A 15,711-nucleotide genomic window follows, 5' to 3' on the forward strand; every position below is an offset into this window, starting at 1 on the left:
AGAGATTGGTGAACTACAGAAGATGAAGAGATGCTGAACTACAGAAAATGAAGAGATACTGAACTACAGAAGATGAAGAGATGCTGAACTACAGAAGATGAAGAGATACTGAACTACAGAAGATAAAGAGATGCTGAACTACAGAAAATGAAGAGATGCTGAACTACAGAAGAGATTGGTGAACTACAGAAGATGAAGAGATGCTGAACTACAGAAAATGAAGAGATGCTGAACTACAGAAGATGAAGAGATGCTGAACTACAGAAGATGAAGAGATGCTGAACTACAGAAAATGAAGAGATTGCTGAACTACAGAAGAGATTGGTGAACTACAGAAGGTGAAGAGATGCTGAACTACAGAAGGTGAAGAGATACTGAACGACAGAAGATGAAGATATGCTGAACTACAGAAGATGAAGAGATGCTGAACTACAGAAAATGAAGAGATGCTGAACTACAGAAGATGAAGAGATGCTGAACTACAGAAGATAAAGAGATGCTGAACTACAGAAGAGATTGGTGAACAACAGAAGATGAAGAGATGCTGAACTACAGAAAGAGAAGAGATACTGAACTACAGAAGATAAAGAGATGCTGAACTACAGAAGATGAAGAGATTGCTGAACTACAGAAGAGATTGGTGAACTACAGAAGGTGAAGAGATACTGAACGACAGAAGATGAAGAGATGCTGAACTACAGAAGATGAAGAGATGCTGAACAACAGAAGATGAAGAGATGCTGAACTACAGAAGATGAAAAGATGCTGAACTACAGAAGATGAAGAGATGCTGAACTACAGAAAATGAAGAGATGCTGAACTACAGAAGATGAAGAGATGCTGAACTACAGAAGAGATTGGTGAACTACAAAAGGTGAAGAGATGCTGAACTACAGAAGGTGAAGAGATGCTGAACGAAAGAAGATGAAGAGATACTGAACTACAGAAAATGAAGAGATGCTGAACAACAGAAGATGAAGAGATGCTGAACTACAGAAGATGAAAAGATGCTGAACTACAGAAGATGAAGAGATTGCTGAACTACAGAAGAGATTGGTGAACTACAAAAGGTGAAGAGATGCTGAACTACAGAAGGTGAAGAGATGCTGAACGAAAGAAGATGAAGAGATACTGAACTACAGAAAATGAAGAGATGCTGAACAACAGAAGATGAAGAGATGCTGAACTACAGAAGATGAAAAGATGCTGAACTACAGAAGATGAAGAGATTGCTGAACTACAGAAGAGATTGGTGAACTACAAAAGGTGAAGAGATGCTGAACTACAGAAGGTGAAGAGATGCTGAACGAAAGAAGATGAAGAGATACTGAACTACAGAAAATGAAGAGATGCTGAACAACAGAAAATGAAGAGATGCTGAACTACAGAAGATGAAGAGATGCTGAACTACAGAAGAGATTGGTGAACTACAAAAGGTGAAGAGATGCTGAACTACAGAAGGTGAAGAGATGCTGAACGAAAGAAGATGAAGAGATGCTGAACTACAGAAGATGAAGAGATGCTGAACTACAGAAGATGAAGAGATGCTGAACGACAGAAGGTAAAGAGATACTGAACGACAGAAGATGAAGAGATGCTGAACTACAGAAAAGATTGGTGAACTACAGAAGGTGAAGAGATACTGAACTACAGAAGATGAAGAGATGCTGAACTGCAGAAAATGAAGAGATGCTGAACTACAGAAGATGAAGAGATGCTGAACTACAGAAGAGATTGGTGAACTACCAAAGGTGAAGAGATACTAAACGACAGAAGATGAAGAGATGCTGAACTACAGAAAATGAAGAGATTGCTGAACTACAGAAGAGATTGGTGAACTACAGAAGGTGAAGAGATGCTGAACTACAGAAGGTGAAGAGATACTGAACGACAGAAGATGAAGAGATGCTGAACTACAGAAGATGAAGAGATGCTGAACTATAGAAGATGAAGAGATGCTGAACTACAGAAGATGAAGAGATGCTGAACTATAGAAGATGAAGAGATGCTGAACTACAGAAGATGAAGAGATGCTGAACTACAGAAGATGAAGAGATGCTGAACTACAGAAGATGAAGAGATGCTGAACTACAGAAAATGAAGAGATTGCTGAACTACAGAAGAGATTGGTGAACTACAGAAAGTGAAGAGATGCTGAACTACAGAAGGTGAAGAGATACTGAACGACAGAAGATGAAGAGATGCTGAACTACAGAAGATGAAGAGATGCTAAACTACAGAAGATGAAGAGATGCTGAACTACAGAAAATGAAGAGATACTGAACTACAGAAGATGAAGAGATGCTGAACTACAGAAAATGAAGAGATTGCTGAACTACAGAAGAGATTGGTGAACTACAGAAGGTGAAGAGATGCTGAAATACAGAAGGTGAAGAGATACTGAACGACAGAAAATGAAGAGATGCTGAACTACAGAAGATGAAGAGATGCTGAACTACAGAAAATGAAGAGATGCTGAACTACAGAAAATGAAGAGATACTGAACTACAGAAAAAGAAGAGATGCTGAACAACAGAAGATGAAGAGATGCTGAACAACAGAAGATGAAGAGATGCTGAACTACAGAAGATGAAAAGATGCTGAACAACAGAAGATGAAGAGATGCTGAACTACAGAAGATGAAGAGATGCTGAACTACAGAAGATGAAAAGATGCTGAACAACAGAAGATGAAGAGATGCTGAACTACAGAAGATGAAGAGATGCTGAACTACAGAAAATGAAGAGATTGCTGAACTACAGAAGAGATTGGTGAACTACAAAAGGTGAAGAGATGCTGAACTACAGAAGGTGAAGAGATGCTGAACGACAGAAGATGAAGAGATGCTGAACTACAGAAGATGAAGAGATGCTGAACTACAGAAGATGAAGAGATGCTGAACGACAGAAGGTAAAGAGATACTGAACTACAGAAGATGAAGAGATGCTGAACTACGGAAGAGATTGGTAAACTACAGAAGGTGAAGAGATACTGAACTACAGAAGATGAAGAGATGCTGAACTGCAGAAAATGAAGAGATGCTGAACTACAGAAGATGAAGAGATGCTGAACTACAGAAGAGATTGGTGAACTACCGAAGGTGAAGAGATACTAAACGACAGAAGATGAAGAGATGCTGAACTATAGAAGATGAAGAGATGCTGAACTACAGAAGATGAAGAGATGCTGAACTACAGAAGATGAAGAGATGCTGAACTACAGAAGATGAAGAGATGCTGAACTACAGAAAATGAAGAGATACTGAACGACAGAAGATGAAGAGATGCTGAACTACAGAAGATGAAGAGATGCTAAACTACAGAAGATGAAGAGATGCTGAACTACAGAAGATGAAGAGATACTAAACTACAGAAGATGAAGAGATGCTGAACTACAGAAGATGAAGAGATGCTGAACTACAGAAAATGAAGAGATGCTGAACTACAGAAGAGATTGGTGAACTACAGAAGGTGAAGAGATACTGAACTACAGAAGATGAAGAGATGCGGAACTGCAGAAAATGAAGAGATGCTGAACAACAGAAGATGAAGAGATGCTGAACTACAGAAGATGAAGAGATGCTGAACTACAGAAAATGAAGAGATTGCTGAACTACAGAAGAGATTGGTGAACTACAAAAGGTGAAGAGATGCTGAACTACAGAAGGTGAAGAGATGCTGAACGACAGAAGATGAAGAGATGCTGAACTACAGAAGATGAAGAGATGCTGAACTACAGAAGATGAAGAGATGCTGAACGACAGAAGGTAAAGAGATACTGAACTACAGAAGATGAAGAGATGCTGAACTACGGAAGAGATTGGTAAACTACAGAAGGTGAAGAGATACTGAACTACAGAAGATGAAGAGATGCTGAACTGCAGAAAATGAAGAGATGCTGAACTACAGAAGATGAAGAGATGCTGAACTACAGAAGAGATTGGTGAACTACCGAAGGTGAAGAGATACTAAACGACAGAAGATGAAGAGATGCTGAACTATAGAAGATGAAGAGATGCTGAACTACAGAAGATGAAGAGATGCTGAACTACAGAAGATGAAGAGATGCTGAACTACAGAAGATGAAGAGATGCTGAACTACAGAAAATGAAGAGATACTGAACGACAGAAGATGAAGAGATGCTGAACTACAGAAGATGAAGAGATGCTAAACTACAGAAGATGAAGAGATGCTGAACTACAGAAGATGAAGAGATACTAAACTACAGAAGATGAAGAGATGCTGAACTACAGAAGATGAAGAGATGCTGAACTACAGAAAATGAAGAGATGCTGAACTACAGAAGAGATTGGTGAACTACAGAAGGTGAAGAGATACTGAACTACAGAAGATGAAGAGATGCGGAACTGCAGAAAATGAAGAGATGCTGAACTAAAAAAGATGAAGAGATGCTGAACTACAGAAGATGAAGAGATGCTGAACTACAGAACATGAAGAGATGCTGAACTACAGAAGGTAAAGAGATGCTGAACAACAGAAGATGAAGAGATGCTGAACTACAGAAAATGAAGAGATGCTGAACTACAGAAGAGATTGGTGAACTACAGAAGCTGAAGAGATACTGAACTACAGAAGATGAAGAGATGCGGAACTGCAGAAAATGAAGAGATGCTGAACTAAAAAAGATGAAGAGATGCTGAACTACAGAAGATGAAGAGATGCTGAACTACAGAAGATGAAGAGATGCTGAACTACAGAAGGTAAAGAGATGCTGAACAACAGAAGATGAAGAGATGCTGAACTACAGAAAATGAAGAGATGCTGAACTACAGAAGATGAAGAGATGCTGAACTACAGAAAAGATTGGTGAACTACAGAAGATGAAGAGATGCTGAACTACAGAAGGTGAAGAGATACTGAACGACATAAGATGAAGAGATGCTGAACTACAGAAGATAAAGAGATACTGAACTACAGAAGATGAAGAGATGATGAACTACAGAAGGTAAAGAGATGCTGAACTACAGAAAATGAAGAGATACTGAACTACAGAAAAGATTGGTGAACTACAGAAGATGAAGAGATGCTGAACTACACAAGGTGAAGAGATACTGAACGACATATGATGAAGAGATGCTGAACTACAGAAGATGAAGAGATACTGAACTACAGAAGATGAAGAGATGCGGAACTGCAGAAAATGAAGAGATGCTGAACAACAGAAGATGAAGAGATGCTGAACTACAGAAGATGAAGAGATGCTGAACTACAGAAAATGAAGAGATTGCTGAACTACAGAAGAGATTGGTGAACTACAAAAGGTGAAGAGATGCTGAACTACAGAAGGTGAAGAGATGCTGAACGACAGAAGATGAAGAGATGCTGAACTACAGAAGATGAAGAGATGCTGAACTACAGAAGATGAAGAGATGCTGAACGACAGAAGGTAAAGAGATACTGAACTACAGAAGATGAAGAGATGCTGAACTACGGAAGAGATTGGTAAACTACAGAAGGTGAAGAGATACTGAACTACAGAAGATGAAGAGATGCTGAACTGCAGAAAATGAAGAGATGCTGAACTACAGAAGATGAAGAGATGCTGAACTACAGAAGAGATTGGTGAACTACCGAAGGTGAAGAGATACTAAACGACAGAAGATGAAGAGATGCTGAACTATAGAAGATGAAGAGATGCTGAACTACAGAAGATGAAGAGATGCTGAACTACAGAAGATGAAGAGATGCTGAACTACAGAAGATGAAGAGATGCTGAACTACAGAAAATGAAGAGATACTGAACGACAGAAGATGAAGAGATGCTGAACTACAGAAGATGAAGAGATGCTAAACTACAGAAGATGAAGAGATGCTGAACTACAGAAGATGAAGAGATACTAAACTACAGAAGATGAAGAGATGCTGAACTACAGAAGATGAAGAGATGCTGAACTACAGAAAATGAAGAGATGCTAAACTACAGAAGAGATTGGTGAACTACAGAAGGTGAAGAGATACTGAACTACAGAAGATGAAGAGATGCGGAACTGCAGAAAATGAAGAGATGCTGAACTAAAAAAGATGAAGAGATGCTGAACTACAGAAGATGAAGAGATGCTGAACTACAGAACATGAAGAGATGCTGAACTACAGAAGGTAAAGAGATGCTGAACAACAGAAGATGAAGAGATGCTGAACTACAGAAAATGAAGAGATGCTGAACTACAGAAGAGATTGGTGAACTACAGAAGCTGAAGAGATACTGAACTACAGAAGATGAAGAGATGCGGAACTGCAGAAAATGAAGAGATGCTGAACTAAAAAAGATGAAGAGATGCTGAACTACAGAAGATGAAGAGATGCTGAACTACAGAAGATGAAGAGATGCTGAACTACAGAAGGTAAAGAGATGCTGAACAACAGAAGATGAAGAGATGCTGAACTACAGAAAATGAAGAGATGCTGAACTACAGAAGATGAAGAGATGCTGAACTACAGAAAAGATTGGTGAACTACAGAAGATGAAGAGATGCTGAACTACAGAAGGTGAAGAGATACTGAACGACATAAGATGAAGAGATGCTGAACTACAGAAGATAAAGAGATACTGAACTACAGAAGATGAAGAGATGATGAACTACAGAAGGTAAAGAGATGCTGAACTACAGAAAATGAAGAGATACTGAACTACAGAAAAGATTGGTGAACTACAGAAGATGAAGAGATGCTGAACTACACAAGGTGAAGAGATACTGAACGACATATGATGAAGAGATGCTGAACTACAGAAGATGAAGAGATACTGAACTACAGAAGATGAAGAGATGCTGAACTACAGAAGATGAAGAGATGCTGAACTACAGAAGGTGAAGAGATGCTGAACTACAGAAGATGAAGAGATGCTGAACTACAGAAGATGAAGAGATTCTGAACTACAGAAAAGATTGGTGAACTACAGAAGATGAAGAGATGCTGAACTACACAAGGTGAAGAGATACTGAACGACATAAGATGAAGAGATGCTGAACTACAGAAGATGAAGAGATACTGAACTACAGAAGATGAAGAGATGCTGAACTACAGAAGATGAAGAGATGCTGAACTACAGAAGAGATTGGTGAACTACAGAAGGTGAAGAGATGCTGAACTAAGGAAAATGAAGAGATTGCTGAACTACAGAAAATGAAGAGATGCTGAACTACAGAAGATAAAGAGATGCTGAACTGCAGAAAATGAAGAGATGCTGAACTACAAAAGATGAAGAGATGCTGAACTACAGAAGATGAAGAGATGCTGAACTACAGAAGATGAAGAGATGCTGAACTACGGAAGAGATTGGTGAACTACAGAAGGTGAAGAGATGCTGAACTACAGAAAATGAAGAGATTGGTGAACTACAGAGGGTGAAGAGATGCTGAACTACAGAAAATGAAGAGATGCTGAACTACAGAAGAGATTGGTGAACTACAGAAGGTGAAGAGATGCTGAACTAAGGAAAATGAAGAGATTGCTGAACTACAGAAGAGATTGGTGAACTACAGAAGGTGAAGAGATGCTGAACTACAGAAAATGAAGAGATGCTGAACTACAGAAGGTGAAGAGATGCTGAACTACAGAAGATGAAGAGATGCTGAACTACAGAAGAGATTGGTGAACTACAGAAGGTGAAGAGATGCTGAACTAAGGAAAATGAAGAGATTGCTGAACTACAGAAGAGATTGGTGAACTACAGAAGGTGAAGAGATGCTGAAATACAGAAGAGATGCTGAACTACAGAAGGTGAAGAGATGCTGAACTACAGAAGATGAAGAGATACTGAACTACAGAAAATGAAGAGATGCTGAACTACAGAAGAGATGCTGAACTACAGAAGGTGAAGAGATGCTGAACTACAGAAGATGAAGAGATGCTGAACTGCAGAAAATGAAGAGATGCTGAACTACAAAAGATGAAGAGATGCTGAACTACAGAAGATGAAGAGATGCTGAACTACAGAAAAGATTGGTGAACTACAGAAGGTGAAGAGATACTGAACTACAGAAGAATAAGAGATGCTGAACTGCAGAAAATGAAGAGATGCTGAACTACAGAAGATGAAGAGATGCTGAACTACAGAAGATGAAGAGATGCTGAATTACAGAAGAGATTGGTGAACTACAGAAGGTGAAGAGATGCTGAACTACAGAAGAGATTGCTGAACTACAGAAGGTGAAGAGATGCTGAACTGCAGAAAATGAAGAGATGCTGAACTACAGAAGAGATGCTGAACTACAGAAGGTGAAGAGATACTGAACGACAGAAGATGAAGAGATGCTGAACTACAGAAGATGAAGAGATGCTGAACTACAGAAGATGAAGAGATGCTGAACTACAGAAGATGAAGAGATGCTGAACTACAGAAGATGAAGAGATGCTGAACTACAGAAGATGAAGAGATGCTGAACTACAGAAAATGAAGAGATGCTGAACTGCAGAAGAGATTGCTGAACTACAGAAGGTGAAGAGATGCTGAACTGCAGAAAATGAAGAGATGCTGAACTACAGAAGAGATGCTGAACTACAGAAGGTGAAGAGATACTGAACGACAGAAGATGAAGAGATGCTGAACTACAGAAGATGAAGAGATGCTGAACTACAGAAGATGAAGAGATGCTGAACTACAGAAGATGAAGAGATGCTGAACTACAGAAGATGAAGAGATGCTGAACTACAGAAAATGAAGAGATGCTGAACTACAGAAGATGAAGAGATACTGAACTACAGAAAATGAAGAGATGCTGAACTACAGAAGATGAAGAGATGCTGAACTACAGAAGAGATTGCTGAACTACAGAAGAGATTGCTGAAATACAGAAGATGAAAAGATTGCTAAAATACAGAAGAGATTGCTGAACTACTAAATATAAATTTTCAAAACAATTTTATCAAAGAAAATGGAAAGTACATTCCACTTTTTAAGTCAAGAATCAATGATACTACTTTTCATTCTAAAAATTTCTAAGTATATCCATTATGAAAAGGTTTTTGAAAGAATAAATAATCTTGATCAAAACAAAGAACTTGGAGTTAACAAAATACATCCATCTATCTCAATAAACTGCTTTTGCTTATGCTTTTCCTCTCATGATAATTTTTATGGAGTCAATAGAAAAAAGTCAACTATCCAATCATGAACTGCACTAAATAAAAACGATGACTTTATTGTATAACTTTTTAATTATCTTCAGAAAAATAATCTTATAACTATTGAACAGCATGGTTTTTAAAAAAATAGGTCATGTACAAGAGCTTTACTTGAAACTTTCTATATTGTATACATAAATTCTTATGTATACATAAAGTTATTATGTATACATAAGTTTTTATACTGTATATATAAAAGATCTTCCTGAGTCTCTAAAAAATATTTCAAAAGTTATCAAGTCCTAATGTTGACAAATAATTAACTTTGCACTATGGCTATAAAAAAATACTCAACTTATTTATATGGTTGCAAACTAAAACACTAGATTCAGAAAGGTATTTTTTCAGATAACATCAAATAGAATAATGATATATTATCGATTGTAAGCAAAACAAATTGTATGTTGGGTATATAAAGAAAGTTTGATATAAAATTAAATTGTACTCATGTCCATTGGACATGAAATATTCAAAAAGATTTACTAAATTAAGCTGCAAATTATTGGAATGCACTGCCAGAGAATGTTGCCAAAGCTTGTTCAGTGAATTCATTTAAAGCAAGACTTGATAGAAAGAAGTCAAATTATAATGAGCTTCAACTGTCATAGAGTGCTTAGAACCACTATCACTAGTACAAAAATGTCACATCAGGAGATTGAAACTTTTTGGGCCATAATTGTAGTATATAAAATATACTAGAATATAAATATACTAGTATATTAAAACAAATATATAATAGCACAATCTAAAATGCGAAAGAAGAATAAAAAAAAATTAGTAAACAAAAGTAGTAAACTAAAAAATAATAGTTAACAAATACCATTTATAGTATAAATAAATAAGAAAAATATTGTTTACTATTTTTTTATGTTGAGATTCTCATAAATTGAAATTCTATTTCTTATATTCTCCTTTGTTTATTTAGTCAATTTATTGTTTTGCTGTTGGTTTTTAATTACTTTTATTATTGTGATTGACTTTATAACAATTATTTTATTTCCAATTTGTCTTTTTCATTATAAAGTAATAACTTAAGCATTAATATATAATACTATAATATATTTTATAATACTATAATATATTTGTGCATTATATATATACTTATTAATATGTAAAATTAATAAACTATATTATTAATATTTAATATTGTAAGTATTAAAATTATCACAATACAAATAAATTTTATTAAAATAGTTTTATTTATAAATATTTTATAAACTTCAACATTTAGTTTTATATTGTCTTATTTTTCAGATGTTGTATTATTTTGTGATTGTGACTTTTTCAGATGTTTAGTTGATTATTTTGTGGTTGTGTCTAACTTTTTTGCTAAATCAAATAAGTTTAAAACAAATAAACTTATGTTGCATTTTAACTTTTTTCAACAAAGTTTAAAATCAACTTGCCTTAATCTTGAAAAACCTTTTGCTCTAATCTTAATCTGATTTAATAATATTTCTATAAAATAATAACTTTTACAAAAATATGTTAATCTTGTCAATGTATGGCAAGCTAGATACTTGAGTGAAACTATGAAAAAACAAAAATTTTCCTTAACTTTTTTTCTTCTTTTACTTAAAAAGAGAGCAGGTCTTGAACTAACATAAAAAGTTTTTACAACACTTTTATAGTTTTACCCACAACAAATGATGGCAGAATGGGGGTAAAGATGAAATTTATGTTTTAATACTGGTTCAAAGTTGCATTTAAATAAAATCAACAATAAACTTAATTTTAATTCAAATATAAACACTTTCTCATTATTTCAAGTATTTTCAAGACTCTATTTTCTAAGAGTGAAATTTATTTAATATTTGTACTTTACCACTACACCACTACATACAGTAGTGGTAGAGTGCTCGCCTCATAAGCGAGAAGTTCCGAGTTCAACCCTTACCAGGTTCCTGATAGTACCGCGCTCAACTTGTTTCTCCATGCAGCTGCCTTGCTCATAAAGGTTCATGTTTCGGAGTTATAGAGTTAGGAGAGTGTTCTAACCATAACTAAAGTAGTCTCATCCCCTTTTGTAACTTTAAATTTTTAACTCAAAATATTGTAATACATATTTGTACAACAATAAGTGTATGACTTGAGATTTTATAGAATACTTTTGTTTTTTCTTTTTATGAATGGCAGACATGTAACTAAAGTGCTGTCGTCATTTCCTCTGCCTTTCCCAATTTTTTTCAGTTTAGACAAACATAAAAATAACTTGTTTATCATTATTATTATTTATAAATAAAAACAATAACTTTTTACTTTTACTCCATCCAGCTGATTAAAGATTTCTGGAATGATATCATTCTTTGATGGCCTACCCAAGTCAATCTTATCCAAAGAGGAATCATTTATAAATGATTTCAAACACTATAAAAATGTTAAACACTGTTAAACATATTATTTATAATCAAAAGTACAAATTAAAAAAAATAAATCATACTTTTAAACAATCAAGGGCACTGAAGCAATTGAAAGGTGTTGTTGAATATAAATCATTGAGCTCTTTTATTAACATTTGTATAGTAAAATAAGAAACATTTTTTCTTTCAAAAAAATTGCAAGTTATCTAAACATAAAATAATTTTTATTTTCAAACAGACATAAAAACATTGATAATAAAAACATTTTAAATGCTTATTTAATGAAAATATTTAAAAAAAGTAAACATAATAAAAATAATAATAACAATATATATTATATATACAAAGCCTTAATGGAATGATATATATATATATATATATATATATATATATATATATATATATATATATATATATATATATATATATATATATATATATATATAAAGAGAACACAATACATTAATTTTACATCTTAAATATATTTTTAAAAAAATACCTGAGATGATCGTAATGTTTTCCCAAATATTTGGTACTGGTGTAGTTGATGATAAACATTAACAGAAGTACGAATTTTAAGGGGCATATTATATAAGATTTTTAGCTATGATTAACCATCTAAAATAATGACAAACACATCTAATTATAACTATATTTGCAATATATTATAAATATTTTATAAATAATCAGTTTAATAACAAGATCTTTTTAAATATAGTTCTCTTTTAATTTTATTTGCAAAATCATACTCTTTGGTAAGCAGGGTAAATATAGTATTAAATAGGAATTTAAGTCTTTATACTAAATTAAACTTTTTTTGTTAAATATATAAGCTCTAAAATAAACATTTTTACATTTAAACCCGCTTGAAGCAACAGCACTGAAACAAATGAATCCATGACTCCAAAGAGACACGGCAATATTTGATTTTACAATGTCCCTTACTTCTCAAAAGATAAACAATCATTCAGTCAACGCAATGATTCTTTATTGAACCTCATTTATGTTGCATGTTGCTTATAAACTGCAACAGAAGTTAATTTGTAGAATATTCAGATTCATAGCAACAACAAAAACAAGCTTAGAACAAATTTTAGATAAACAGCTCACTATATGTTTACTTACTAGAAAAACGTTAATGTATAGATTTTCTTTAAGATTTTATAGTTGAATAATTACTCAAATATAGAAAAGAAAAAAAAATTAAATTGGATTTCTAGCAACTTCAGGTTTAAAACAAACAAAAAAATATAAACGACTATAAAATAACTGAGAAAGAAAAACTATAGTGATACTCATTTTTTTAATTAATATCCTACTCGTGCCTACTACTACTTTTTACTATTTTTATTGAAACAAGATTTATGACACACAATTATATCGATGTATGCATGTTTTAAGCATTCATTTTCCGACATTGCTTTTTTATGTGAAGTTGTAAACTACTTTTTTTCACTTTTCAAAACATATTACTATTACGGAAAAAAAATAAAGAAAATATAGCCTTTTTCAATTCTGGTTCAATTCAAATGGCTTTCAATTCTGATGACGACTTTAATTGTGTCATACCAATATAATGTTTTATTCTATTTTATTTTTCATCATTTTTTACAATTTTATTTAAAATTGATTTAAAACTGACATATATAATAGTATAATGCAAACAAGACAAAATAAATGCAACGTCTACGTTCAAAACACTGCTTTTATTTAAGTTTATGAATATACTCATAAAATATAAAATTATCTCTATCTTGTTTTGTTTTAGTTATTAATCACGAAATCGATAGTCTTGAAGCTCCAAATAATGTCTTTTAACTAAAATTCTAGACGCGTCATTATCGTAAGTCTATAGTTTTTAAGTTATTACGAAAATAAAATAAATCATTCACGATTTTTTCCATTAACTTATATTTTAATACTAATAATATTAAAACCCTATTGTATATCAAACTCTATGTAAGTAATTATCTTATTTAAGGCCTGTTCTAAATAACAGGAGGCCTCGGCGCCATCAAAACTTTAAATTTTGTAATAATATGTAACCTACCTGGACGTGATTTTTATTCGATATTTTTTAATTTAAGTATAATTTCTAATAAGTTGTGTCAGTGGCGGCGGAGCAATTTTTATATGCGAGGTCAACCCAATATTCAAAACGAGGCAAATTTATTGAGTTCTTTAAAAAGTATGCTGCTCTTTGAACTCAATAATATACCTATAAAATTGCCTCAGCTCGGTCGCCTTGTAACTTCGGTCATTTAAGAATAAATAGTAAAAATGCTTTTCTAGATCAATTTTTACAAACTTAATTTTCTCGAATAATATTTGTTGTCACTTCGCGCATAAGAATCATAAAAAAATAATATTGTTTATTTGAAATCAGCTGAATTCGTTTGCAAAACAAGAGTTTTGAAATTATGCATACTTTTGAAATCTGAAATAATTATTAAATATATATATATATATATATATATATATATATATATATATATATATATATATATATATATATATATATATAATAATTTTAAATATAATAATATCTACAATTTTCTTAGCTTCTTTGAGTTAATTAATTTGTACTTTCCAGTCTGTTTAATGTTTCTTTTTCACCTCAAAAGTTCCGTGTAATATTGTATAAATTAACATCGCTATCCAAAACATGATCCTTATTTTAAATACTCGGTGTAGTTAAGGCGATTTACAAATCATATAAGTTCTTTTATTTTAAATTAGCATAATTATATCATCGTATTATGTCCAAACGAGAGCTTTAGATGTTATAATTTTTTTTGCTTCAGGTTTTTTTGTTATTTAAAGAAACTTTGATTTTTTTTCATATAATTTTCAAAACCTTTTTACTATCTCTAATAGCGAATCTAAAGAACACCATTTTGTAGTCTTTAGATCACTTTCGCTCACCGGCGTTAACAAGAATTTAGTTGAAATCTTTTCAAAAAGTGCCTTAACCCACTATAGATCTGAGTTCTAATCTGTTCTGACATATATTACCTATATAAAGTTGTCAAAATATAGTGGATTGCATAAATATAGAGTCATTACTTTGTTTTTTATTTTAATATAGAGTCACCACTTTGTGGAATTTTATTTTTTTAGCAATTATCTTTAAAACCAGCTAATTAATACGATTAAAATCGTGTTAAATATCTTAATTAATTGATTCACTATCGAATGGTATATAATTGGAACTCGTTAGGTTAACCAGTCTTGAGTAATTATTATTTTAATTAGAACATACTGGTATTTCTAATGTAGCAAAAATATGGAGTCAACTAAAATTTAACGACTTAAGTTGAAATATCTCAACAAGATGTTATCCGAGCAATCTAAAATTTGGTAGTTGATTTCTTTCGAACTATATAAACGTTCTTGCGAAAATAAAATAAAATTATCATTTATATATCTTGAGTTATTCGCATTGGTAATTATTTGGTAAAGTAAAAAGACAAAAATGGGCAGAAAAGCTGCTTTAGACAAGATGCAGTGGCAAATTGTAGGTCTGCTAAAAGATAAAACAAAAGCTAACGAGAAATGTGCTCGAATGTACGATGTTTTGCTTAAAGGTGAATAAACAACGTTGAAAAACCACAAGCTACATAATAATGTCAAAGATTTACCAAGGCTTGGTAGGCCTTTAAAGCTAACTTCAAGAGACCAAAGTTATCTATATCGAAAGGTTAGACAAGACCCTAAAACTTCTTACCGCGAACTTACAAAAGAGTTCACAAATACGCCTGGCAACGTTAGTGTTAGTAGATGTACGAAGGTGCCTAAATAAGAAAGGCTTAGATTTCTATGTCGCTGCTCAAAAACCACATTTGTGTGTTTCAGATTGCCTAAAAAGATTAGAGTGGTGGAGAGAAAGACGTCACTGGTCTGTAGAAGACTGGGCCAAAATTATGTTTGGCGACAAATCCAATTTTGAGGTGATAAACCGCAAGTAAAGATTAATCATTAAGAGGCTGGCTGGTGAAAAGTTCAAAGAGCGTTTTTGTGTACCAAGGATACAAGGCGAAGGAGGATCAGTTGGAATATGGGGATGCCTCTCCCATAAAGAAACAGGGTCATAGAACATTTATAATGGCAAAATTAACCAGTACAACTAAAAAGAGACCCTCGAAAGTAAACTTTTGCCAACAGTTAGAGCTTTTTACGGAAGACGACAACAATGAACTTTTCATTA

The 15,711-nt window shown here is 33.2% G+C and overlaps 1 protein-coding gene across 1 annotated transcript in view; it reads right to left on the minus strand.

The window, feature by feature from the left end:
- Nucleotides 1-13,612, minus strand: part of LOC136072087 (short transient receptor potential channel 4-associated protein-like) — a 59,059-nt gene extending 45,447 nt beyond the window's left edge. Inside the window, exons 1-4 of the mRNA XM_065820313.1 lie at nt 13,555-13,612; nt 12,004-12,122; nt 11,585-11,710; nt 11,404-11,511 (exon numbers count right to left, since the gene is read on the minus strand). Coding sequence (XP_065676385.1) covers nt 11,404-11,511; nt 11,585-11,710; nt 12,004-12,090 — 321 coding nt within the window. The 5' untranslated portion in view covers nt 12,091-12,122; nt 13,555-13,612. The remainder of the gene's footprint in view (nt 1-11,403; nt 11,512-11,584; nt 11,711-12,003; nt 12,123-13,554) is intronic.
- Between the last annotated feature and the right edge of the window lie 2,099 nt (nt 13,613-15,711).

This window comes from Hydra vulgaris, chromosome 15 (assembly GCF_038396675.1).
Source record: "Hydra vulgaris chromosome 15, alternate assembly HydraT2T_AEP".
NCBI classification, from domain to species: domain Eukaryota; kingdom Metazoa; phylum Cnidaria; class Hydrozoa; order Anthoathecata; family Hydridae; genus Hydra; species Hydra vulgaris.